The sequence below is a fragment of the Lepidochelys olivacea genome (genome assembly GCF_965140295.1).
Source record: "Lepidochelys olivacea isolate rLepOli2 genome assembly, chromosome: 13".
Lineage (NCBI taxonomy): Eukaryota > Metazoa > Chordata > Testudines > Cheloniidae > Lepidochelys > Lepidochelys olivacea.
This window is the reverse complement of record NC_140423.1, coordinates 11,058,320-11,083,875: the sequence shown is the minus strand read 5'-3', so window position 1 is coordinate 11,083,875 and position 25,556 is coordinate 11,058,320. Positions and strand designations below refer to the sequence as shown.

Genomic DNA, 25,556 nt, shown 5'->3' with positions numbered 1-25,556 from the left:
TCAGATATTTAGATCTTTTGCCTTTTAAAAAGCTACACTTAAATAACATTAAAATTATGGTAAAGAGACAAAAGGCAGAAAATTCAAAGTAAGGTAAAGGTGATGATCTTTCTGGAGCAAGAAAGGCACAAGTTACTTACAAATAATATTAGTGTTGCCCTGAATTTACAGTTTATTTTCTCGCTCTTAAATGACACTAGAACCTAATTTTGCTGTGCTTGATGAGGCAAAACTGCCATTGATTTTGATGGGAGTTTGCATAGGTAATGTCTGCTGAATCAGGCCCTTCATTGGTAAAATCAGTAAACAACTAATGGTTTCATTTTCAGAAACTGAACTGTGACTACTCCCTCGGAGGTGCCCCTAACCACGACAAATAGGACTGTGATTAGTTCAGATAATAATGTAGTAATAAACGCACAAGACTGAGAGGAGACCTGGAATCTGTTCTTGTTGGCTTGATGTATGACCTTGGGGAGCTCTTTTACTTCGTGTCTTGATTTCCCCATCTTTAAAACAGGGTGACTGATATTTCCCTTGGGGTGGGGAGGCAGGCATTGTGAGCCTGATTTGATATCTGTAAAGTTTTTTGAGAATCAAATGGAAGGAGCTTTACAACTCAGAAGTGCTAATACTGCTAAGAAACAGGTTTCAAATAAATGTTTTTGTTTAAAATTCAGCCTGAAATATTTTGAAATATATCATGTGCAGTGGTACCTTGTGGGGTGTTAATGTGTCAGAGAAGGGGGTCTAGGAAGAAAAGTCAGTGTTGGTTTCATTTTGCTTGTAAACTCAGGTGATGGTTTTACAAAAAACAGTATCTGATAGGAATAAAACTTGCCTCTCTGAAAATAGATGTGTGATCTGTTGAAGGAGACCTTTGCTATATTCTCCTTGATTAGAACAAAAGCCTGTTTTAGACTGAGATTTAGATTTTTTGCTTGTCTATCAACCACCTCATCAGATTTCAAAGACTAAAATTTCAAGTTACAAATCTTTCTGAAGGGGAAAATAAGGGGAACTTCCCTCATTGGGACTGGAGCCTTGGTAATATTATGCTAATAGCTCTCCATTTTCATTTGCTAAACTAGACCCCCAAATGTGAACACACAGTAGTAGCAGAAAAGATTTCTGAACAGATAATTCTTAAACTCCAGAACTGCTGAAGAGAGAATGGAAATAAGTAGATCCTTTTATCTGGAAATCTTATCTTGCTTGGGGAATGGCAGGTTTATTAAAATTTGGAACAGTCTTTGGAGTGAATGATTCAGTTACTTACTGTGTCCCCCTACACTGTGGCAAGAAGGGCAAAAAAGGAACCTTTGTGCCAGCTTTCTGTCTGAGATTTGTTTAATAAATGCAGTTCCTAAAAAGTGGAAGGGAATTTGATGGTTCACAATGGCTCTTATCGCCTACATTTTGGGTATCCTTTCCCTTCCCTTAGGTGAGGAGGTCTGACGAAAAATCCTGCTTTTGTTTCAGATCATCTTAGTTTACCCTTAAGTTTTAATACAATGAATTTCAATATCCAAGACAGAAGTCTGATGCTGTACTAGAGCTCTGCTCCTGCTTCTGTTGAAATCAGTTGGTTTGTTTTGCTAGCTGCAAATTAACTAAAATCATTTAACACCTCCCACCCTGCTTCTTAGCACTTTTTTTAATAGTGTAGATAAAGAGAGAATATTTTGTGCCAAAGAGATAACATTTTGCAGAGCAAGGACCCGGTCCTGCAACTTGGTCCAAGGCAGGTTCAGGCCCCCAGTGAGAAGTGGGAATGACTGCTGGCTGAATGGCAGGGTTGCTTGCTGGAAAATAACTTCTTCCTCTAGTCTCAACGAAAGCAGCATGGAAAAAGGCAGTGTAGTTTTGGGGGTTGGTTTTTTGTGTCAGTGTTTGTTTTTGTAGTTTGAAGCAGAAATTGTTATTGATACAAGATCTAGCTTGATGGATTTTGGCTCCTTTGTTTCTGAAACACAGCAACTGTTTTGCTGTTTATTTCATCACAGCTACCTTTCTCTGTCCCTCTAAACATCCCAGAGCCCGTAACAAATTACTTTCCAACTTCTCTTCCACAGCAGATTGTGTTCTCCAGTAAATTGGAAGATGTGTGTCATCCCTTCATTTTCTGTCTCCAGCCTGAAGTCCCATATATGAAATCTGTTTACATACATTTTCAGAGCTAAATTTTCTGCTGACATAAATGGGCACATCTCCTCTGGAATCAGTGGAATTGTACCTGTCTACCCTAGTAGTGAATGCAGACTGGCACTGAAATGTCCTCACTCCAAACTTCACATTTTGGACAGATCATGAAAGGAACTTCAGAAAGAAAAAAAAAATAGTGATTACAATAAATTTGTATGTATTTTTAATTACTCACTGATTTTGCATGTTAAAATGAAGCCAAAGTTGTAAGTGTTCCACTCCCATTGGGCATAATCTCTTTTACTGGGTAAATTGCATACTCAGAAAGAAAACAGTCTTGATTTGTAGTAACTGGGTATTCTCCAGGTCTTGTACTGTGAGCTTTCCTGAGGTCTCTTCACTTCCACCCCCTCCAACACACCCTCATTTTAGTTACAACAGGAGAGATGATAGCTTTTCCACTGCCGTTCTGGTTTTCTTCTTGTCTTTTTCTCATTGCAAATATCACGTTAATTTTGCAGATAGGCAGCTTCAGTCAGTTCAAGAGGTGTCCCTACAAATATGTATCATACATCTATGAATCAGTATGATTTTCTTGTGTGTGTTTTGGGAATTGAGGTCTCTCAAACACTTTTCATGAAGTGGAATATGCACGGAAAGGAGAGCTCTGTATTTAACACTTACATTGCTCTCTTCAAAAATGCTGCTGGAAGGATGATTGTAGGCTTTTTGGTAACTGTCACACAATACTTTCCTCTAAAGTAGTATTGTTTTGAATATCAAACTTCATTGAATGCTGCAATTTATTTTTGTGGGGAAAGAAATATTTATTACATTCAAACTTATTTTACCTGGCATGGATGTAGCCGTTGGAATTCATCTCCCGTACATTACTGCTTCTCCTATGTGGCTGGTGTTTTTCAAGGAAATCATAGGTCTAAAAATAGTCTGCATAAACAACAGTAAGAGGTCTGTACTTTCAGTTCCAGGTTTTAGAAATCTCTCGTTGTTTTCTAATTGTCAGAGTTTCCAAAACCCCTTGCGTTCTTATGAAAGTGAAAAAGAGAGTTTGTGGAAGCGTGTTGTAAAATGTTACACTGAGATATATATTGTGTGGAAAGACTGGGATGTTTCAAAGTCGCATGGGTGATTAATATAACAGCGTTCATAGCATAGCAAGAATTCCTGCATCAAATATTCTCCTGCTTATGAAATATACATTGTCACCACATGTTCCTGAGACTGCAGTTTTAAAAGCAGAATGCCTTTATTACCTGTTGAACCGTTTGTCTCGTCTGAATCCATAGATAGTCTTACCCTGAACACCCTGATTTTTAATTTTTTTGAAATGGTGTTTGTTTTTTACTCTAAACATCACATACTATTTGATTAGTACCCTGGAAGGTTTGAGAACAAATCGGGTATGAGCAGTGGCGTACAAGTTTCCCTACACTGCTCTGTTTTCATGCCTTTAGGTCTACCTCAGTCTTCAGCAGTACCGCTGTGAAAACGTTGTCAATAGGAGCTGCTTTTTAGGTGTAAATTTTTTTAAATAATGCTACTACTGCTTCCTAGGATATAGCCAAATGTTTCTAAACTTGCAAACCTGGAAATGTGTAAAAGTCTGATATGGGTATGTAGTGACCAAATTTATTGCTGGTGACTCTTCACTGGCCTGTGGGAGGAATTGATCATTTTTGTCTAGTTCCCAGTGCACAACGTCTGCTTCACAGAGCCCGTGGTAGAGTTGGTGCTAATTGCCCCTATCTGTAGTCTTAGCAGAGTGACCAGTGAATAAATAAGCATGGAGACTGAGATGCTTTCTTGACCCTAGAGAAGGTCAACCAGGTGAGGGTTGAGCATTGTTCAAAGAGTCTGTAGGAACAGGAGGGCAAAACTTGTATTTCCACTACTTGTGCTATTGCTGTTCTATGGACAGAGGGGTTTGGTCAGAAGGAATTTCAATGTGGCATCTTTCAAAAATACGGTGCTTCTAGATTGTAGTAAATTACCAAAAAAGCTAACTGCAGAGGTATTTTCAGGCCTCTCAGTAATATGAATATGGAGACTGTAAAAGTGTTGTGTCGCTTGGATACCTACTTGGTATGACAGGTGTGATGTGGATAAGTTTGTAGTATAAAATCTGGATATTGCTGTAGGCAGAAATATTGAGAATCTATGAAAGGTGGGCTGAGAGGGAAGAACTTTCATATAGTTGAGTTGCATTGGTGTCAACATACACTAGAGCCTGTTCTCTTCATCCATTGTTTGTCTTTGTACTAGTGGGGTATAAAGCATATATATTAAGGCATTTTCTTGATAAATGTGTGAGTATTTTGCAACTGCTGTGAAACAATTAATTAATAAAGCGGCATCCTGGGATTTTTCCTTCCGGTTAAAATGAAAGGAAATCAGAACGGAAGGATTACTGCTAAAGGCATTTTAAAGACCACATTAGCCTTGATATCTTCTTTAGTTGTATTAATCAATTTGAGTAATACATATCTTGTTATGGCTAATTAATCTTCCGTTGCCTACTCTGGTAAGTAAACTAGAAACACTTCTGCAAACAATCAAAGGACAGATCAGTCCTACCTTACTCTGAACTTCATTAGTGACATAATTGGTGCAGGGATTTCACCCATTCTTTTGAAATAAAGTAGTAAAGTTTGATTTCAAAACAGTGTTCATGTCTTATTTTTGTAATAACTAAATGCAATGAAAGAAATATTTTGCCTAATGTTCTAATGTTGGGAATAGCAGAGTATCATAGCACAAGTTATGTTAATGTTTAGATATTGCTATTTGTCCACACGGTTTGTAAAAATAAAACTACATGTGTGTTTCTTAACAATTAAATTGTTTTCCTGAAAATTGCAATGAGATTATCAGAAAAGTTGATTAAATTTGTGTTCCTGGCCCTCTGCTGGTTAGCGGTAGCCAATGCAATTCTTTTTATATTGCTCTTGCAGACACAGTGCCATATGTATGTTAAATAATTTACATCACCTCAGCATTTTTTGTATGTATGAAATGTAAGACGGGGGTGGGGACGACCCAAATGCCTGATAGCCTATCTTTTAGGTGAAGTGTACTCAAAAGTTGTACTTAAACTTTAGATACAGATCACAAATTTATTTGACAATGAATTTTTTTCCCAGTTTTCTAGACAAGATTGACATAGTCAAACAAAATGAATATACACCATCTGACCAGGTGAGTAAAATTTATATTAAGTAATTTTATAACCCAACCACTATCTATTTCCCATTGCCAAGAATAACTGAGCTTTGAATTTCACAATATATATTTTAGCTTCCTTTTGTTGAATTGGCAGCTGCAGTCTCCATGATAGATGCCAACCTATGTTGTATGATGTTTAACATTGCACTGAAAATAAAGTTTACATTTATATGCTTTGATCTCAGCTCAAGTGTATCAGGAGCAAAGAACTGTGACGAGAAAAACTGCCCAGGTTAAAGTAAAGGTCAAACTTCTGCAGTAGTAAAAGCCTTCCCTTGTAACCAGTGGAATTCGAGCTTCATAAAGTCAACTCCACCAGCTGAATAACTGCCATAGATATTCCTTCTTAACTTAAATTTGGTTTATGCTTTCTCAGTCCTCCTGGCTCCCACTGCAAACTAGCTCTCTACATAAGGCAGGGGGCCACATTGCTGACCATTAAAGATTAGCTTTCCAGCCCTTTTCATACATGTTACCTGTAAAATCAGAGGACTGCCTTTTATTAAACTGAATGGCAGAATAGCCTACCAATCAATAGTCTATCAGTTTAAAACAGCACTTTCTACAGGACAGTATTGTTGTAGTGAAAATGTAGTCTGACTCAGTGTTTTGTAATTAAAGGCAAGTGTCAATAGCACTGGCAAACTTCCTTTGCAAAGAACGCTGGCTTGGGATCAGTGCATTCAGAGCTAGCAGAAGCTAAACTCCAGGCATGTTCTGCCCAATCAAAGTGAAGTTATCCTATTTTCATAATATGCCCACTTTCATGCAGAATCACTTCATTAGTTACCCAAAAAAAAGTATGCTTAAAGTACAGCTAGTACTTCAGTTTCTAAGATTTAAATTAACATTATGGTAGAATATGCAAATGTAAAACTAATTGGGCTAGGGAAACTGTGGACCAGTTATTACTCCATAATGCACAGGAGCCTGGATAAAGCCAGCTGTTGTCAGTTTTTGGTACGTAGCTGGACTGTACTTTATATAAGCAAAATATGTTGCAGTCCTTGATTTTATTTATTAACATGCTGTTCAACAACAACATCCATTTTAAAACACTCAAGTCCATATCCAAGCCCTGATCCACATAATGGATCCAACTGCAGCATCGGGGCCAAAAATTGCTCACAAGACTTATCATATGCGTGGCCCAGCGAATAGATATCTAGACAGCAGAACAACAAAGCTTTCACATTCTACTAAAACAGTCAAACAACTGAACGAATTTTAAAGGTCAGGCTGCTATGGATAGATTAGAATCAACACCCTCCCCTTGAAAAAAGAAAAGGAGTACTTGTGGCACCTTAGAGACTAACCAATTTTTTTGAGCACTTCATCCGATGAAGTGAGCTGTAGCTCATGAAAGCTTATGCTCAAATAAATTGGTTAGTCTCTAAGGTGCCACAAGTCCTCCTTTTCTTTTTGCGAATACAGACTAACACAGCTGTTACTCTGAAACCTCCCCTTGAAAAGAATCCAATTCCAGTAGACCAGAGGCTGTAGTAGGACATGTTTTGTTAGGATTTGGTAGAGCTTTCTATTACTGTGGCTTCTCTAACAGTACTTGATACTTCTAAACATTTCCCTATATCAAAATAGCCTTTGATTATTTCTTTAGAATCTGTTGCAATCCCTTTAACTCATATCGAACAAAATATGGTTCTTTATGTGAACTGGCCAGCTCATCATAAATTAAGAATGTGATCCTGTGACTGGATCCATGCAAGCAGACTTCCTGTACCTGTGCAGAGTTCCAGTGGCCTCCACGTGGGCCATAGGGATCTTCCATTGTAGATCTTAAGGCAGGATCAGGGTTCAAGAAGTTTGAAGAAGTAGAAAAGTCAGTTTTTAATTACCACAAAGAGAAAAAAGAGCGTTCTGACAGATTGCTTCCTCTTCAGGTGGAGACCCTCCTCTTTATGAGAGAACCGTTTCTCAAGTTACCAGATAGAATGGTCATAAAATAAGTGTAGTCATTTCTGATTTGTAAGTTTTCCAATAGTTGATGATGATCTGAAATTTAATTCATGCCCAGTGTTATCTAACCCCTGTTTTCAGCAAGGATTAGAAGTGCAGACTGACCTTTACCCACTTACAGCTCTGATTTTCTTTGTCCCTTCTAAAATCACCCTTTCATCTAATTTCCTCTAATAGTCTAAAGTCCCTTCAGGGTTCTTCTAATAGTCTTTCCAGAGTTACTGGAAAAGAGCTTTGTATACAGCAGCTTTGTCAGTGTGCTTTATTATTAAGACAAAGTGGGTGAGGTAATATCTTTTATCAGACCAGTTGTGTTTATGAAAAATACAAGATCTGAAGAGCTCTGTGTAGCTCGAAAGCTTCTCTCTTTTGCCAGCAGAAGTTGGTCCAGTAAAAGGTATTTCCTCACCCACCTTGTCTCTCGAATATCCTGGGATCAACATAGCTACAACAACAACATTTTATTTCTGTCACTATAGGGATTGTAGCTTTTGTTTAGTTTGCAAATAATTTGAGCTTTTGTTTGAGGACCAAACCACCAATCCCAAGACACAATGCACATGCACTTGACTTTGTGCACATGAGTAGTCCCATAAAGCGTGCACATGAGTTTCTGCAGAACAGTAGCCAAAAATGTTAGGCCATATGAAAAAACACCTCCCAGAAGAACAAAAGTTTTAACAACGAAAAGCGCCAGTGTGGACAGCGTTTAGTCGGTGGGGGACGCTCTCCCACCAACAAAGCTACTGCCCCTCACTGGAGGTTGTTTCATTTAGTCGCCTGGAGAGCTCTCTCCCAGCGACAAAGAGCAGCTACAGCCCAGTGTGCACCTTACAAAAGCACAGCTGTAGCGTTAGTTTTCCCAGAACTGTTTCAAGCAACAGTGATGAGGAGAGACCAATTTGCATCTTTTGCTCTTGAGATTACTTGGGGGTCAATTTACTCATTTATCCATCTAAAAGCTGAGTTTCTTAAAAACTATTTATTCTTTTTTTAAAAAAAAATTGGGATCAATTATCTGTATTAAAAAATAAACACAGATTACCTGAAAAGTTTCTTTTTGAATTGCAAAGATTAGCCTGCAGATATTAAATCATAAATGTAATGTTTCAATTTTGTATTGGAGGCCAGTGATGGCAGGAGCTTTGTGTATTATTAATTATGTGCTTGTTTGGGGCCACTGACCACTTCAGTGGAGCTTCATATATGTGCGGGAGAATGCCCATCTGGAGTAGTGCTTCACTTCAGACATTCTGAAGATGGCCACTTGTGTTTTGAAACTTGCACTGATTCTAGAGCCTGACAGCTTCTAGTTTTTTCAAATTTCATTTGTTAATTATCAGATATTTTTTTAAAAAAATTATTCCTAACAAATGGATCTAGTTAGAATATTTCAACATACATATATCAAATAAAATAAGTGTTCAAGAAAACTAGCAAGTTTGCAACAATTTGCTCTTAAAGAAGTGTCTGTAAAATGCAGCCATTTTGTTTAACAGTATTGTCTAACCTTTTGGATTTTGTATAGTTGTGTGACTCTTTAAGCTTAAACAGTGACTAACTTATGATTCTTTTAATATAAGATCAGTGCAATAAGGGAGTGGCTTTTAATGCACTCATCAATTCCTTAATATTCTACTCCATTCTTGTGGTCTTATCTGTATGGTCCAAATGTAAGATCCATTTGTAACAGTGGCCAGTACAGTCTCAGTAATAGCAAGATCAGTAACCATGGTAGTTTAAGTCCTGGATTTTAAAAACCTTCAGTCAGATTCAAAATAATGTTTCCTGTTAGGCTTCAAATAAATTAAATCTTGAAAGTTCATGTTCTATCTATATCTATTTGCGTCTATGTTAATTACCCTTTAGGCCAGTGGTTCTCAAACTTATTTTTTCACGGACCACTTGAAAATTGCTGAGGGTCTTGGTGGACCACTTAATGATCTTTCCAAATGTTGTTTGTACCGTTAGCTAACTATTGTAAAGCTCTTTGGATAAAAGTGCTATATAAAAAAACCTAATTAACGTGATTTTTTTCTACAAAATAAAAGCACACAACTCATATTTTAATATCAGTAGTCTCTCCCCCACCATGGCAGCCACCGAGCTGGGCTGGGAAGGAGGGGGTTCTCTCACCTGCAGCCGCAGCCCTAGAACTGGAGCAAGTCTCCTCTTTCTCTGGCTGCCGCAGCCCTTCACATCCTAAATTCCCCCTAACCCTTCTTCTCACCCCACTTCCCCCCCCCACCTCCTATTTCCCCCACCTCACCCCACTGCCACACCTACCCTCTATTCCCCCCAAGGCCACCACCTCACCTTACATGTGCATCTTCTCCAGGGTCCAGGCACCTAATTAGTGGAGTCACGCCTGTGCGGCTCCACTAATTAGGTGGGCAGCCCTTCATTCTTTCGTGGGCGGCCACCCAGGTGCATTCCTTAGAAGGAACTATCTGCAGATCACCTGAATGGAGCTCGGACCACAGTTTGAGAACCTCTGCTTTAGGCTGTCTACGTGCTTTCCAATCCATACAAAACACCTCTGGTGGCTTTTGTTTATGTAGGCCAATATCACAACTTTCCGACTTTATGGGTGTCTCACTTGTTGGCAGCTCTGGGGATCTGATTGTTTTGTGTCTCTATAGGAAAACCCTAATATGATCACATTTTTAAAAATCTGTTTCACATAACATTCCATCATTTGAGTTCCTAGTTCTTACCAATAATAACATGAGCCTCATGCTTTCCCTAGTAGCCAGGTATTGGGAAGAAGGGGAGAAATCTTCCATAAAGTGCCACTTCATTAAGGTTATTGCCGCCCAGTGTCTGGAAGCTCCTTCTAACCCTCCTCTTGCAAGACTTAGCAACACTGGGTTTGGGAGAGAATCCAGGCTGCAGTCTGTTTAGGGCTTGGGAACAGGCCTGGAAGTGTGGGCAAGTTCATGGCCCCCAACCCCTCAGCCAAAAGCATTTCTAGGAAGTGTAGTGTCAGGGGGTGTTGGGGTGTCTAGGCCTCCCCAGCATGACACACTGGGAAGGGAAGCAGAAAATAAGCACATTTTTCTCTGATAAAAGGAGAGAGAGCGGATGGAGGCAGGAGCTGGAAGTATCTCCCAGTGATTGGGAGAGCGCTGCCTGCTTACATCTCCTTTAACCCTCAAGTCTCTGGGGAGAATCGGGAACCTCAGGAGGAAGAAGCCTCTTGTGTTGCTTTGAGCTTTAATATTAGACTTTACAGTTTGGTTTTAAATACTGCTCCCCTGGGGCAAGTCTGGGTTCTCTGGAGAAAGAAACCCTATGGGAAGAGCCATGTTTGACTTAAAAGGAACTCCAGTGGGAGGCGGGGGGTAACCATTGGGGAATGTCAGCCAGATACATTCCTGAATGTATGAAACCATAATAATTTTGGTTATTTGGTAGATAGTTGCTCCTTTTTTGAACAAAAATGTGATGTTTGGGATGACAATTGCTGTGTGGCATCTGTTGTCCCTAACTATGCTTCACCAAGCTACAGGATAAGCAAATAGCAGTGTGAGCTCAGTTATCTATTTTGAAAAGCTTAACATTTTATTATCCATATATCAGCGTGTAAAGCATCTACTTTTCTCAAGGTGAGCCTGTTCCATGTAGCCTCTCAGTCTTAATCCCTCACTATAGGGCATGGTGCTATCTCATGTGGGGAAACAGAAATGTAGGTTATTTTGCACTCCTGTGTGACAAAGCCATCCACTATTCGCCTGCATGTTTAATTTTGTTGTCTTATGCTCAGAAGTTTATAGTCTGATTTTTAAAGGTGGTGCTGAGCATTCACTGCCCCTCTAAATCAGTGGAAGTTGTGGCTTATCACCTGAATGTCAGACCTTCAGTGGATTCTTATAAGATTTAGTAGATCTGAAGGCCACATCCTCAGAAGCGCTCAGCACCTGCGTTTGCCATTTTGCAAATGTTCGTTGCTTCTCAGGATTTGGCACTCGAATTCTGATTGTGCAAATGCTTGTTAAGCATGTGTACAAATTTTTAGGATGGGGGTCTTTGATTCTCAACTTCACCCAATTTCACATACGCTCCGTTTCTCTACAGCACTGAGTACAAGAGCAGCACTCAGCAAATTATTATATTTTCTTTTCAAATTTGGAGGTTTGAAGAATAATCAAATCACTGCTTTGAATAAATGACTTTTTCTCTTGTTCTCTAGGACCTGCTGAGATGCAGAGTTTTGACATCAGGAATTTTTGAAACCAAGTTTCAGGTGGACAAAGTAAACTTTCAGTAAGTATCCTTCTTCATTTAGTATTCCGAAGAATGACACCTGGCAAAAGTGATCAGGCAAAGAGGAGAAAATGCCATTTTAGGCCAGTTTATATGCTGGAGACAGCATTTGTATTGCTGAATTTAACACTTAACGGAAAGCAATTATTTTCAGATACTTCTGTCTAAGAGCTTTCCATTTTAAGTTTTAAAAACACCATGGGAATTGGCTGACCGCTTTCTGCTTTTGATTTAATGCCAAAGAACTGGTGGGTTTTTTTCACAAGTTTTGATAAAGCTTTTTGATAACTTGATTCTCCTTTACTCTGTCTTTCTATAAGCCTGAAAATAACTTTCCTGCTGATTCTGCTTTTTTTAAATGGCAAACATCTTTTCTTCGGTTTTAATGCAGCTGACGTTAAAATTGATACTGTTTTGTTTAGCAACAAATGTGTATATAGCATTTTATCCTACCAAAATATCTGTTTTGTGCATTTGTATCAACTTCTCTGATAATGCAAAGCCAGAAGAGGAAGCAGAAAATGCACTTTTATAGATAATATTAAAATAATGGGGCCATGTCTAGTTATTTTTTTAATTGCTCAGCAGTAGAGTTAAAAGAAGATATGTACACACACACACGTTTAAAAGAAGATGTATACAAAAACCATTTTATTGGACCAATTCTGCCCTCTGATAAGGGTCTGCAGCTCTCGTTGTTCTCAGTGGAAACCGCATATAATTTGTCCCACAGAGCACAATTTTTTAAAGTAGTCACTTAGGCCCAATCTGTACAGGTGGGTCACTGCATCTGAGTGGAGCCCTCCTGATTTCAGTGGCACTTGGTGTAGGCTATGGCATCTGCCTAAACATATCTCACTTTTAAGACTGGGACCTAAAATTGTACTCTGGGATTTTGTTATTTGCTTCAGCACTAAGAGTCTGTCTACACTGCAATAAAACGCCTGTGGCTGGCCTGTATCAGTTGACTCGGGCCGTGGGGCTCAGGTTGGGGGGCCATAAAATTGCAGTGTAGTTGTATGGGCTTAAAATGGAGCCCAGGCTCTGGGACTCTGACCCTCACCGGGTTTCAGAGCCTGGGCTCCAACCCAAGCCCAAACATGTACACCGCTGTTTGTGGCTCCACAACAAGTCACCTGACCCAGGCTCTGAGACTCACTGCCACAGGCCTTTTTGTACTCTCTGCACTGTTACCTAGATTCTTTTTCCCGAATCTCTTCATTTTATGACCTAATCTCTAATTTAAACTCTGGAGTTGGTCTGTACTCTGCTTGCCTTTTTAATTCTGTTTTGGTTTCCTGTAGTTTCCTTTTCCTCTCCTTCCTGTTGCCTTTCATATTATCTCTTGGAGAGTGTCTGTCAACCAGTTTTATCTAAATATAAAAGAACAGAGAGAAACTTTTCTTTGAACTGCTTCTATGCCTCCTTTTCTTCCAGGTCTGTCGTGTTCCATATATAACAAAAGTTTAAAATCAGTGTACTGACAAAGCTGTCCAAAATCTGTGTGTGTATCAGAGTAACAGAAGGTGCACGCTTTTCGCCCTTTTCCAGTTTATAAGGAGCTGGTGCTTAACGGTTGTTTGATGGCATTGACCCAAAAATGCTGACTCTTAAATATCAGTCTGTTATTGTTGAACCTAGATCTACAGTATCTGTGTAAGGAAACCTCTCATTGTAGTAGTTTTATTAAATGTCTCTTTGATCAGTGAGGACAAATAAGAACCCTGTGATATGCTTCAGCAATTCTAGCTTTTCTTGTCTTTTTAATGCAAAAGAGGGAATGGGCTTGTCTACATGAAAACTTGGTGGGCGGCAAGCCAGGTATGAATGTATAGCTGACTAAGTCACTGTGTGATCCTGCTACCACGTATTAAAAGTTTGATAGTGTGCTGTGACGTACTGCTATTTCAAATAGAACTGTAATACTTTTAGTGTGCCATAGAGAGTCCATCCACACGGACAACAGTTCATGTGCAGTTGTCTTGCGTTCCGTAGATTTACATCCCAGCTTGCCTCACACTAACTTTTCATGTAGCCCTAAAAGTACTACATTACTTTCTGGGGTGAAAACCTCTTTGCACTGACAATTAGGCTGTTACTCCTACCTGCAGATTCTGGCAGTCCTTTGTCTCATTAGGTTCTAAAAAATGGGGAGTCCTGAGGTTGTTTACATGCTCTGTTCACATACAGCATTTACCCTTACTTTAAATACTGTATGTCCGAGTCAGGAGAGCAGCGGTGTTTTTGTACAGTAAGTGACTAAGATTTTTTCCTCTTTAGCATGTTTGATGTTGGAGGGCAGCGAGATGAACGCCGAAAATGGATCCAATGTTTCAATGGTAAGATTTGGGATTTATTTTTTTTATCAAATTTAAAAAATAAAAGTTCATTGCAATAGTTTAATGTAAATAACAGCACATGATATTTAACTCCTGTCCTCTTTAGTTGTCTGAAATCATAAGGTGTCTCTTTGAACAGACAGATTGGCTGGAATTTGTATCATCATGTAATCTACTGTAACTGTTCTGAATGTCTTGAGTGAAAATTTGGGTGGGAAGAAAAGAAAGCTGGGTAAATTAAAATAGTTTATCCAAACTTCCTGCTGTCATTTAATTCGTTCTCCTTTTTGTGAGTTGCCCATGAATTTCCAAACTCTGTCTGTTCTGTCTTAACAAGTGAAGGGCTACATGTCTTCTGGAGAGGTATAGCATAAATACGGATGATCAAATTAGAATGCCACATTATTGTGTGTGAGAGAAGCTATGTTGATGACCCAGGAGATGCCACTCTTCCAAGTTAAGAGTGAACCATTGCCTCAGTATGGTGCTAGGGAGCCCTTTGGAGGTTCTGTCTTTTGGATAAGTTGTAAAATTGAGGTCTGGAGTGGCACTGCTCATAAAGTTTTCCACTGAGTTTTGAAATTGTTGCACTTTCTTAGGCACCCATGTATTTCTGTAGGACAGCTTTTAAAATAATCGTATAGAATGTGTTAGGCCCTGTCTAAATTGATCAGGAAAACGCTAACCACCTTGCTGGGGAAAGCTCCTTGGTAAGCTCCTTCCTCTAGAATGGCACTTAAAAGTCCTTCGCACTTTTCTCAAGAGCTGGACTGTTAACACTTTTTTTGTGTCCTGGCCAAAATTCATTTTGAGTAATCTAGTCTTTCGTAAATTCCCCCTGTAGTTTAAATTGTCCATAGTCCTCTGTGTCCTGAACCTAATGTGTGTGAGTTTTGTACAGCTGCTGCATTCCCTCCCCCTCTCCCCAAGGTGTCTGTATATCAGTTGTGTGTGAAGCATTTCTTTTGTTCACATAATTTTGTAAAGCTAAATCTAATCAAAAATTTTCGGGATCTTGATGTTAACTACTGGGTGTTACTTGATTTAGATGTGACTGCTATCATATTTGTGGTGGCCAGCAGTAGCTACAACATGGTTATACGAGAGGACAATCAGACCAATCGGCTTCAAGAAGCACTAAACCTCTTCAAGAGTATCTGGAACAACAGGTCCATGAATTGAAGTTTTATCATTAATTTCACATGCATTAGTAACACTGTGTTATATTGATAAAGTTAATCTTTGATACAAAGTGCACCATTTCTATTTCTGACACGGCCCATTCAATCATTATCTTTGATCTCCACTGTAAACTTGCTATATGGAATCCTAACATACAGTATTAAAATCTAAAGGAAGAAAACTACACAGTATTGGAAAAATGGAAGTCATAAAACTGGAAAAAAATAAAATAAGCTTAAGAAAAACTGTGATAGTACAGAATATGAATATATTCTCTAAAGCAGTGGTTTTCAACCTTTTTTCATTTGCAGATCCCTAAAATATTTCAAATTGAGGTGTGGACCCCTTTGGAAATCTTAGACATAGTCTGTGGACCTGCAGAGGTCTGCAGACCACAGGTTGAAAACCAACATTATGTTTTTTGTTATTGGTGTTTAAGCTCAGCCATACATTCTAACAATATTTGGCTTCAATTTTCTTTAGGTGGCTACGGACCATTTCAGTAATTCTTTTCCTGAATAAACAGGATTTGCTAGCAGAGAAAGTTTTGGCAGGGAAATCTAAAATTGAAGACTACTTTCCAGAATTTGCTCGCTACACTACACCAGAGGATGGTAAGAGCATTGTTCTCATCTTTTTAATAAACCAGTATCATCAAAGTACCACTTCCTTGGACTATAGTATATGTTAATTGTGTACATAACATTTATTGGAAGTTTCAGATAAACTTTAAAGCAAGCAAATTTCCAGCATTGAAAAAATGTTCAGTACCTTTCGGACAAATTGTAATTTAAATGTTTCTTCAGTCCCAGTAGAGGACATTATCTGTTGGACATACACAGAGGGATCTCAGCATGCTAGCGTTTTATTACGCACTTTGTTGCTGGACTCCACTGCAGCCTCAGTGCAGTGGTGGGGTGCAGCAGTGTCCTTTGAGGTGCAAGATTCCATGGGAACACCCTTGCTGTGTGTGAGAGCACTGAAGGTTCATTTTGTCCCTTGTCCCAGGTGTGGTAGGTAGCAAGAAGTTAGAATAACTAAGTGGGGTCAGTAATGATCCTTAAAAAAAAAAAAAAACTCTCTAAGGAAGTTTCCATCTCATATTATGTGGTTACTCATCAAATAAATATACTTTAATGCCCATCAGCCTTCCTTTATCTGCAACCAGAGTAGTTCAGCTCAACCCAGTCAATGGCATTAGGGGTCATATGGTTCTGCAGGTTACCTGTAAGTTTCTAACCGAAGCTCGTATTTGCACTAATATTTCCTTAAATTCTGACATTATGGGCACCATCATGTTTTGTTGCTTTCCTGGAGTCTTGTTGTTTTAGATACCATATTAGAGACTAGAACTATAATATTTTATATTAAGAAAATTGTTTCTATTGCTACTGAGCAGAAAACAAAGACTAGTTCATAAAGTTGATAGTCAGTGGGTAAGTTATGATTTTCAGAATCATTACTGTGAAACACCTACTTTAACAAATGCTTATTGTATTATTATTGTTATTATTATTATTATTATTATTAACTAGCAACACCAGAGCCTGGTGAGGATCCCAGAGTTACAAGGGCCAAGTATTTTATCAGAGATGAGTTTCTTGTAAGTATTTTCTTTTTTCTATGTATGTTTTTCTGTCATACACTTAACTGTGTTTTAATATTGCAGAACTGTTTGCCTGCTGTACAGTGGCTTATATTTAAGCTGTGTGCTATGTAATGTACCCAAGCTAGAGGTTTAAAAGGTGTTGGTTATTTTAGCTACTTTTCATATATTTGTTTAACAAGATGCACAGTTAAATGATTAGAATAATTGTGGAGAATCTGTAATTCTCAAATGGGAGATAATGGGTGAATCCCTAACCCCACTGACCTCAGTAGCAAAACTCGCATTGACTTCAATGGGAGCCAAGATTTCATCCACTACGTCACTTCGAAAGGAAGTTGTGATTCAAATCAATATATTATCTGCTGAATATTAATATTCCCTTGTATCATTCCTATCATCTCATTAGCCAACTGATTAGTTGTAGTAACAATTGTTTAAGTATTTGTACAATAAGTACCTGAATTGGGTGTCATTATTATTAGAGATACTGAGCATTGCAATAAAAATTGGGACTCATCTATACCAGAGCCAAAAGAAATACTGAGAGGCTGTGTGTAGTTTGTGAAGAGGGGCTGAAGATTCACATGCAGGCAAAATTCAGTGCTCTGGAGGGGGAAGTTCACTATGGGAGTTGTGTGGGCCAGTTCCCTCCCACCTGCACATAAATTTCCCCATTAATGTGAATCAGTGAAGTTCTCATCTCTGTAGCTACAGTTCAGTTCCCAAATACTCAATTTTTCCGCAAGCAACCCTGTTCCCCTAAAGTTAAATCCTTGGGGTGAAAACCTGATCCCACTGAAGTCAATGGGAGTTTTGCCACGGACTTCAGTGGGCTCCAGATTTCATCTTAGAACAACAGTTCTCAAACTGTGGGTCAGGACCCCAAAGTGGGTTGCGACCCCATTTTAATGGGGTTGCCAGGGCTGACTTAGACTTGCTGCAGTCCGGAGCCGAAGCCTGAGGGCTTCAGACCTGGGCAGTGGAGCTCAGGTTACAGGCCCCCTGCCCGGAGCTGAAGCCCTTGGGCTTCGGTTTTGGCCCCCACCATCCATGCAGTGGGCCTAGGACAGGCTCAGATTTCAGGCCCCCCCTTCTGTTGTTGTGTAGTAACTTTTGTTGTCAGAAGGGGGTCGTGGCGCAATGAAGTTGGAGAACCCCTGTCTTAGAACTTACATAATGTCCTCGCCAATATTCATCTGAGGCTTGAGAGGTTCATTTTTCCAGACAATTTTATTTTGACACACAATTTCTCTGTATTATTTCTACAGAGAATCAGCACAGCAAGTGGAGATGGAAGACATTACTGCTATCCTCACTTCACCTGTGCAGTGGATACAGAAAACATCCGGAGGGTTTTCAATGACTGTCGGGACATTATTCAACGGATGCACCTTCGCCAATATGAGTTGTTGTGATGGAGAGCACTTTTTTCTGTGTTTTGGACTCCTTATTCCTTATTAAAAAAAAAAAAAAGAAAAACAAAAAAGAAACAAAAAAAACCCTTGCCCACATAGGGTGGAAGAGAACTGTTGCAGTCTCCCTCTGATTTGCACCCCTCAACTTTTTCTCCTTGCTGGACAACAGCAGCACTTCTAAGCTTGCTTGTGTCCCCCTCAGACAGTTTGAGATGGCACCTAAAACTTAAAGGCCATTTTCATGGTGGGTTCCCTAACACTGTTGTTAACAAAATTAATTAATTAATGAATTAAAGGCCCTGAATGTGGAGCACCTGAAAGGATTGGGGATAAAATTAAAAAAGTAAACAAAAAAATGGGGAGAGAAAACCTTAGGTAATTTAGCACTGTTGTGGGCATAATCATATAACCCATGATTTCAACTTTGTATCCATTCACTGCATCAGACAAAAGAAGGTGCCAAGTCACAGACCAAGTTTGAAGACAGACACTTGAGTTTGGTTCTCTGACTGTAATGTGGCTTTGAACGGAAATACTGACAATTCTACAACAGACCTAGACAGTGCAAAAACTAACCGCTACCTTTCAGAAGGGTATTTTTAAATCCAGTCTTGGTGGTCTTAAGATGACCATGGACGTTATGAATTGAACTGCGTATGGCCTGTGATTGCAGAAAGAGTTAACCACACACTGTTTTCCGTTTGTCCACTGATGATCCTGTCTGCTATAAAAATCATTATCTGGACTTTAGTCCTCATGGTCTTTCCCTTCTTTTTCTTCTCCCCTGCCCTCATTTTTTTATTTTACTGCTGGATTATTATTCTTGTACAGACTGTAAAATGTATTATTTTGTACAACTTTATTGAAAAAATAACTTGTAGAAGATCTTTGTGCCTTGATTATGGCTGTACCTGTACAATGAGCTAAGATGTAAGTATGTTTGATTGCGCTGTACAGCTTTGTCAACCCTATCTGCAGCATTAGCTCAAGGTAGGGAAAATTTATCTGTAGTTTAGTTTTTCTGGTTTATAAAAGAAGGAAAAATACTGTTTAGTAAAAAACAAAAAAACAAAAAAAAAGTACAAATTGTGCAAACTTAACCACTTTAAAAGTGAGGTCTTCAACAAGTGACCAGATGTTGCAGCATCATGCTTTTTAATTTTTAGCTTTAATTCATTTAAATCTCTATCCAAATGCAAAACATGGCTTGTTTCTACATAAACCAAATTTTGCTACAAATTATAAATGTTAGTCTTTGGTCATTCATAGTCCTTTTCACAAAAGTCAAAAACAGAACAAAAACAAACACATAGGCATCATGCAGGTCTGCTGACCATCTGTAGACTGGGCCAAACACCCCGCCAAACTCGACTATCCTGCGTGGGCATAATACTACAAGAATGATAAGGTGTATACCACCCTTGGATTTGGTCACTGAATTCCAGTTTCAAATGACATTTTTATCTCTCTTTTAATAAAGAGATACCTTAGAACCTTTTTATTTTATATTAACTATATAAGTAGCTTAAAGTGAAGATGTGTGGATTTTTTCTTAAACTTGAATAATTTATGCAAATTATATGCTTAGAACAACATGTGGTACAGTAAAAAGAAAAAAGAGCAAAAATCACTGTAGCAATAAGAGAGCATGTAATTTTAGTAACTACTACACTGCTTTATATTTTATACCTAGGTGTTTTATGTCTCTGTGAGTGTATTACTTTTTCATGTGTCTAAACCTACGTGTACAATTTGTACAAAGTCAGAAATTACAGCTGTAATAACACATCTAGAAAAGTGTTAGCATATATTACTCAAACGCCCTTCTCCACTCCCTCCCTCCTACTTACTCCCCCAAACCAATCTGGATCTTAATGCAGTGAATTTTTTAAAAATTACCTCTTTGCCTTTCACACTAGCTTTTTTTTCACAAGATGTTAATTACTTTTTGGGAAGAGGTCCAATTTAAATTAATGCTAGGGTGTGGTCAGCAATGTGTGTGTGGCTAGATTTGCTACAGGTACCAGATGCCTTTTAATGTTACAAACTGTAACCATTCAGAATTGAGAATTTTTTGTTGTTCTTGATTTTGTGGCTTCCTTTAATGAGGAAATTAACCACCTGGTCCTTTTTAACACATGTAGAAAGCAAGGACTTAGTGTTGGTAATATCTCATTCCCCATTTGGTTCAAAATGACTAGTGATCTTTCAGAAGACGTTAAATTGTCTTGAAACTTTGGCTGCAATTGCTAATCAGATTTGAAAAACCTGTCTGTCCAGTTCACAATTTGGAAAGCTGCCACCTAAGCTTTGTGAATCTGTAGAAGAGCCTGACCCAAAATAGCCCTCACATTCTTCAATTGGAATCACAACCTGGAGGTTAAGGGTTGGGGTTTCAGTAGGTAAAAGTGGGATGGGGAAAAAAAGGAAATAAAACATGAGCCTTAATTTTTGTTACAGGAGCAAAAACCTTTTAAGTTTAGTGCCAACCCTTATCTTTTTAAGCCTGGAGGGAGTTGGTGGAAGCATCAAATTTATATACAAGTGGGGGAAATCTAATGGTAAGGAATGGTTTCAGAGCAGCAGCCGTGTTAGTCTGTATTCGCAAAAAGAAAAGGAGTACTTGTGGCACCTTAGAGACTAACCAATTTATTTGAGCATGAGCTTTCATGAGCTACAGCTCACTTCATCGGATGCATTCAGTCGAAATGCATCCGATGAAGTGAGCTGTAGCTCACGAAAGCTTATGCTCAAATAAATTGGTTAGTCTCTAAGGTGCCACAAGTCCTCCTTTTCTTAATGGTAAGGAATGTAATCTCTGATCTGAGAAAAAGAAAGCACCTCCTCTTAAAAATAAAAATGTCAAACTCCTTCCTCTGACAATGACAAGGATACACAAGCATATGTAACAAAGAAGAAATAGATAAGACAATACTATTTTAAGAAACTTTCTGATAAAGCTTTATATGAATGGAAATGTTTAGGAGATGCTTTTTTTGAGAGAGAGAGAGAGAGAGAGAGAGAAGGCAGTGTATTGAAAAGTCAGGTTGCACATGTATGGAGTGTGTGTGTGTCTTAATGTCTCAGTATTGCCTTTGTTAGTTTCTTTAGTAGTCCATGCAGTTTGGTGGCCTGGTAAACGCAAGTCTTATTTTTAACAGCTTTTCTTTTTTGTTTTGTTTTTATTTTTAATACAAAACCATAAAGCTTTAATGCTTGCTGTTTAATTAGTAACTGTGTTTTCTTCTGTCTTTAATTTAGTAGCCATAATTTGAAGTTATTTGAACCATTCCAACTTAATGCTTGCTTATATTTTCTTAGTTTTGTTATTTTCCCTCCCCTTCCCTCATTTATTTATTTGAACTTCTTGTTTTCATAATTGAGGACTTTCACCTTTTGTCTCATTCACCTGTTTGGGAATTTCTGACCCTTACATCCAAGACTTTACTCATTCTACTCAGTATTCATTGATGCTGAAGTGTAAGATACCTGCAAATGTAAACACTACCACTTCTATTAATAAAAACAAATACAGTGTTTTAGGGGCACATTTGCATCACTATAGTTAAGGTTGTGTCAGTATTTCCATTATAAACCCATAGGGGAGTCTATACCTTGGCACCAAATTGCCCCAGGCTAAATCTTGCCATACAAGGCTTCTGCTCAAGCATGATTTGGAGGGTTGGTTTTTAAACAATTTCCAACACAAACTTTTGGTTCTGTTTTAAATTATACAACTGTTTTGTTGGACAGGGGTTGATTTTAAAAAAATGATTGGTTCAAGATATTTTTGGCACTTGTATAACTCAAAAACGGTTTTGATTTAAAACATAACCTTTGGCAAGCCAGTAATCTACCATATGATCTGATCACTTTGGGTATTTTGTAAAAATGATGATAATAAATGGTAGCAGTGTCGTGGTTTCAAAATCAGCTACTGTGCATTTGCAGTAACTTATTTCAACCCAAGGATTTTGAACAGTGTGGACTTAGTGTATATGTGCAGCAGCCAGTGTGATACAGTCAATAGTCATGTCTCCAGAGGTGCTTTCTACGGTCTGTTGAGGGAAATAATCTATTAACTGTGGAGGATTTACCCTACAAACCCAGATAGCTCAGACAGCATCAACAATGATTTTTTTAAATAGAGGGTGACATCCTGGCCTGACAGAAGTCAATGGGAGTTGTTTTCTTACCACTCACTTCATTGGGCCAGGATTTCACCCAAAGTGTGTGAATGGGGACTAGCATGAGGAACGGGAGCTCATTCCTGTTGTCTCATACTGCACACTATCAAAATTGGTACACACAGAAGAATATTTTTAACCAATAAATCTATGCATAGATTTATCATTTGTTTATAGACGTTTTTGTGGTGCTCATCACTGTAGTATCTGTGCACCTTATAACCATGAACATTCCTGTGAAGTGGGATGTTTGTATTAAATCCCCATTTTACGAATGGGGAAATGAGGTACAGAAAAATGAAATGATTTACCTAAACCACACAGGAAGCTGGTTGCAAATTTGGGGCTAGAACCCAGGTCATCCGAGTCCCAGTCCCGTGCCTTAACAATGAAACCATTGGTTATTGGTGCTATATAAATGCTGAAGATAGATAAAATAATTATGAGCTATCAAATAATACAAGTTACATTGGAGGGGAAACCCCGTCTATGCCTTTTCGTACAATACATGTGTTTATCCATGTTGGCAATCTTAGCACTGAATCCTTTTCCCTGTGAAGTCAATGACAAAACTCCTGTTAACTTTAAAAAGCAGAATCGGGCACATCGAGTGGCATCAGTGGCGGCTGAGGGCAGTCAATAACTTACAAAACTGGACACTTGTTCCTTCATAACATATGTTGTGTTTGTACCACCATGAAAAGTATTTATAGGCAAAATCTCTTTGCATTCACAGAGGAAAACTGTACCCCTTTCCTTCAGCTTGGTGTTTCTGAAAGTTCAGCGTTAGGGGGAGGAACCTTCTTCTGCTTTAACAAACTTAGAAAAGCTTTTGAAAATAAAATAAGTTACAAAGGGGATTTCTGAACCTCAGTTGGTGAAACTCCTGACACCAAAAAATGACCTCATTTGGAGACTGGCAAGGTGGGAGTCCCAGCATAACATACGGAACTAGTTTCCATCCTATGTTAATATTGGTGAAACCATCCAAAAATGAAGTTAATCGGTTTGTTTAAATATTAAGCATGCAAGATGGTATTTCATTTCTTAGGTCAGTGTTAAAGCAGGATGGGAACTGCTTTTGAGTATCAACCTGTCAGTGTCACACAGAGGTCAGTAAATGGCAGCCATCAGTATTGGGCTCATAATAACGGTTGTACATAATTGTATTTTCAGTTAAATTTCTTTATTAATGGTGAAAACTGCTTTTCATCCTGTCTACTTTTAATGTGCTGAGCAAAGCTGAAAAGGATTTTGGGGTGATAGTGAATCACAAACTGAATATGGGTCAACACTGTCATGCAGTGATGAAAAAGACTAATATCATTCTGGGGTGTATTAAGGGGCAGAGCAGTCCCTTGGGTAGGGTGAATCAGGGCAACTGCTCTGGGCCCTGCACTTTGGGGGGCCCCGCAGGCCGATGCGATTGGCCAGCGCGATCGGTCCCGGAAGACACAGGTGCAGGAACTATGAGTGTGGGGGGTGATGCAGCACCCCTAGGCTCTCAGCTGCCTCCCTGGGGTCCCAGCTGCTGCCCTGCATGCCCAGGGCTCTGCCCAGCTGCCGATGCAGAGCAGGCCCCCAAGTCGGCGGGGGCTGATTTGTACCAGGCCCCACACCCCCCCTAGAGACAGCCCTGTTTACAGGAGTAGTGTATGTAAGACATGGGACATAATTGTCCCACTCTACTCAGCACTGGTGAGGTCTCAGCTGGAGTACTGTGTCCAACTTTGAGCACCACACTTTAAGAAAGTTGTAGACAAATTGGAGAGAGTCCAGAGGAGAGCTGCAAAAATGATAAGTTTAGAAAACCTGACATATGAGGAAAGGTTGAAAAAACTGTGAAAAGAGAGATGTCTGAGGGTGGACCTGATAGTCTTCTAATATTTTAAAGGTTTTACAAAGAGGTCGATAATCAATTCTCCTACATGTCCACCAAGGGTAGGAAAAGAAGTGATGGGCGCAAAGGAGATTTAGGTTAGATATTAGGAAAAACCTTCTAACTATAAGGATAGCTAAGTACTGGAATTGGTTACTGAGAGACATTTGGAATCCCTGTCGTAGGTTTTTAAGAATAGGTTAGACAAACACCTGATGGGGTGGTCTAGATTTACTGGCTCACATAGGTTCCAGGTGAAGCCCCCTGCCCTGCCTGTTCCGGCCCAGGCCAGGCCCCTACTCACTGCTCTCAGCCCCGCCATGTGGCCCCAGCCAGGGCAGGGAGTGGAAATGGCTGAGAGCTCAGTTAGGGCCATGGGGGGCCCGGGGCTGAGAGCTTGTCCAGGGTCAAGCACTCAGTCCCAGCAGGGACCATGGTGAAGCTTTCAGCCCTTGCTGGAGCTCTGAGCCCGGAGCTTCTCCTCCCCCGTTCCACACCTTCCCCCATGGCCCTGCCCCCCACTTGCTCCTCTCAGCCCTTCCCCCACACACACACATACACTGTGGCCCCATGACTTGCTCCTCCAGGCCTGGGGCTATGGAGAGGGGAGATTTTTCTGGGAACCCCAAATTGGCTGGAGTCCTGTAGGCCCATGCACTAATCTGCCATTGCCCCCACCTCCCCAGACAGTGCAAGGTTTGGGAGGCTTAGCCTCCCCCAGCCTCCATTACGTGCCACCCATGCTTGGTCCTGTCTCAGCACAGGGAGCTGAACTAGATGACCTCTTGAGGTCCATTCCAGTGCTACATTTCTTTTATTCTAAAACGAGCACAGTTTAAAGCGATTATTCAAAGAGTGGCGTTGTGGGGCTCTGTGTCCATGTCTGTCACTGATTTCTGCATCAAATGTGTTTGATAGGGGAAATACCTTTTTACTTGTCTGCCAGCCCTGCAAATTTGGCCAGGGCTCTGGAAGTCAAGCTGGGTTCTTTCCATCTTGTGCATCATCATCAGTAATAACAGTTCACTGACACCTATGCAGTGAGATGTAGTTGACTGAAAGTTGGTAAACAATTGTCTTGATGAGGAACAAGATAGAATAGAATCCACAGCTCATTCCATCCCACTGGCTCTGCATTGCTAATATGAAAAGCAGCAAAAATTTACTTAGGTCAATAAAGTTTGAAAACATGACCCAGAATAGACCCATGTGTTGAGTAAGAAGAGATGCCATCTTTATGTAGTCACTTATCAAATAGAGCTAACTGCACTCTGAGGCTGGAACAAATGCAAAGAATTTCAAAAGTTAAGGCTT

The 25,556-nt window shown here is 39.5% G+C and overlaps 1 protein-coding gene across 2 annotated transcripts in view; it reads left to right on the top strand.

Annotated features, from left to right (window-relative positions):
• The window catches only part of GNAS (GNAS complex locus), a 259,849-nt gene extending 238,987 nt beyond the window's left edge, over positions 1 to 20,862 (top strand). For both annotated transcript variants that reach the window (XM_084645478.1, XM_084645479.1), the window contains exons 6-12: positions 5,307 to 5,361; positions 11,558 to 11,631; positions 13,912 to 13,970; positions 15,019 to 15,139; positions 15,636 to 15,766; positions 16,688 to 16,755; positions 18,030 to 20,862. In XM_084645478.1, the coding sequence (XP_084501604.1) occupies positions 5,307 to 5,361; positions 11,558 to 11,631; positions 13,912 to 13,970; positions 15,019 to 15,139; positions 15,636 to 15,766; positions 16,688 to 16,755; positions 18,030 to 18,176 (655 nt within the window). In that variant the 3' untranslated portion in view covers positions 18,177 to 20,862. The remainder of the gene's footprint in view (positions 1 to 5,306; positions 5,362 to 11,557; positions 11,632 to 13,911; positions 13,971 to 15,018; positions 15,140 to 15,635; positions 15,767 to 16,687; positions 16,756 to 18,029) is intronic.
• Positions 20,863 to 25,556: the final 4,694 nt, after the last annotated feature.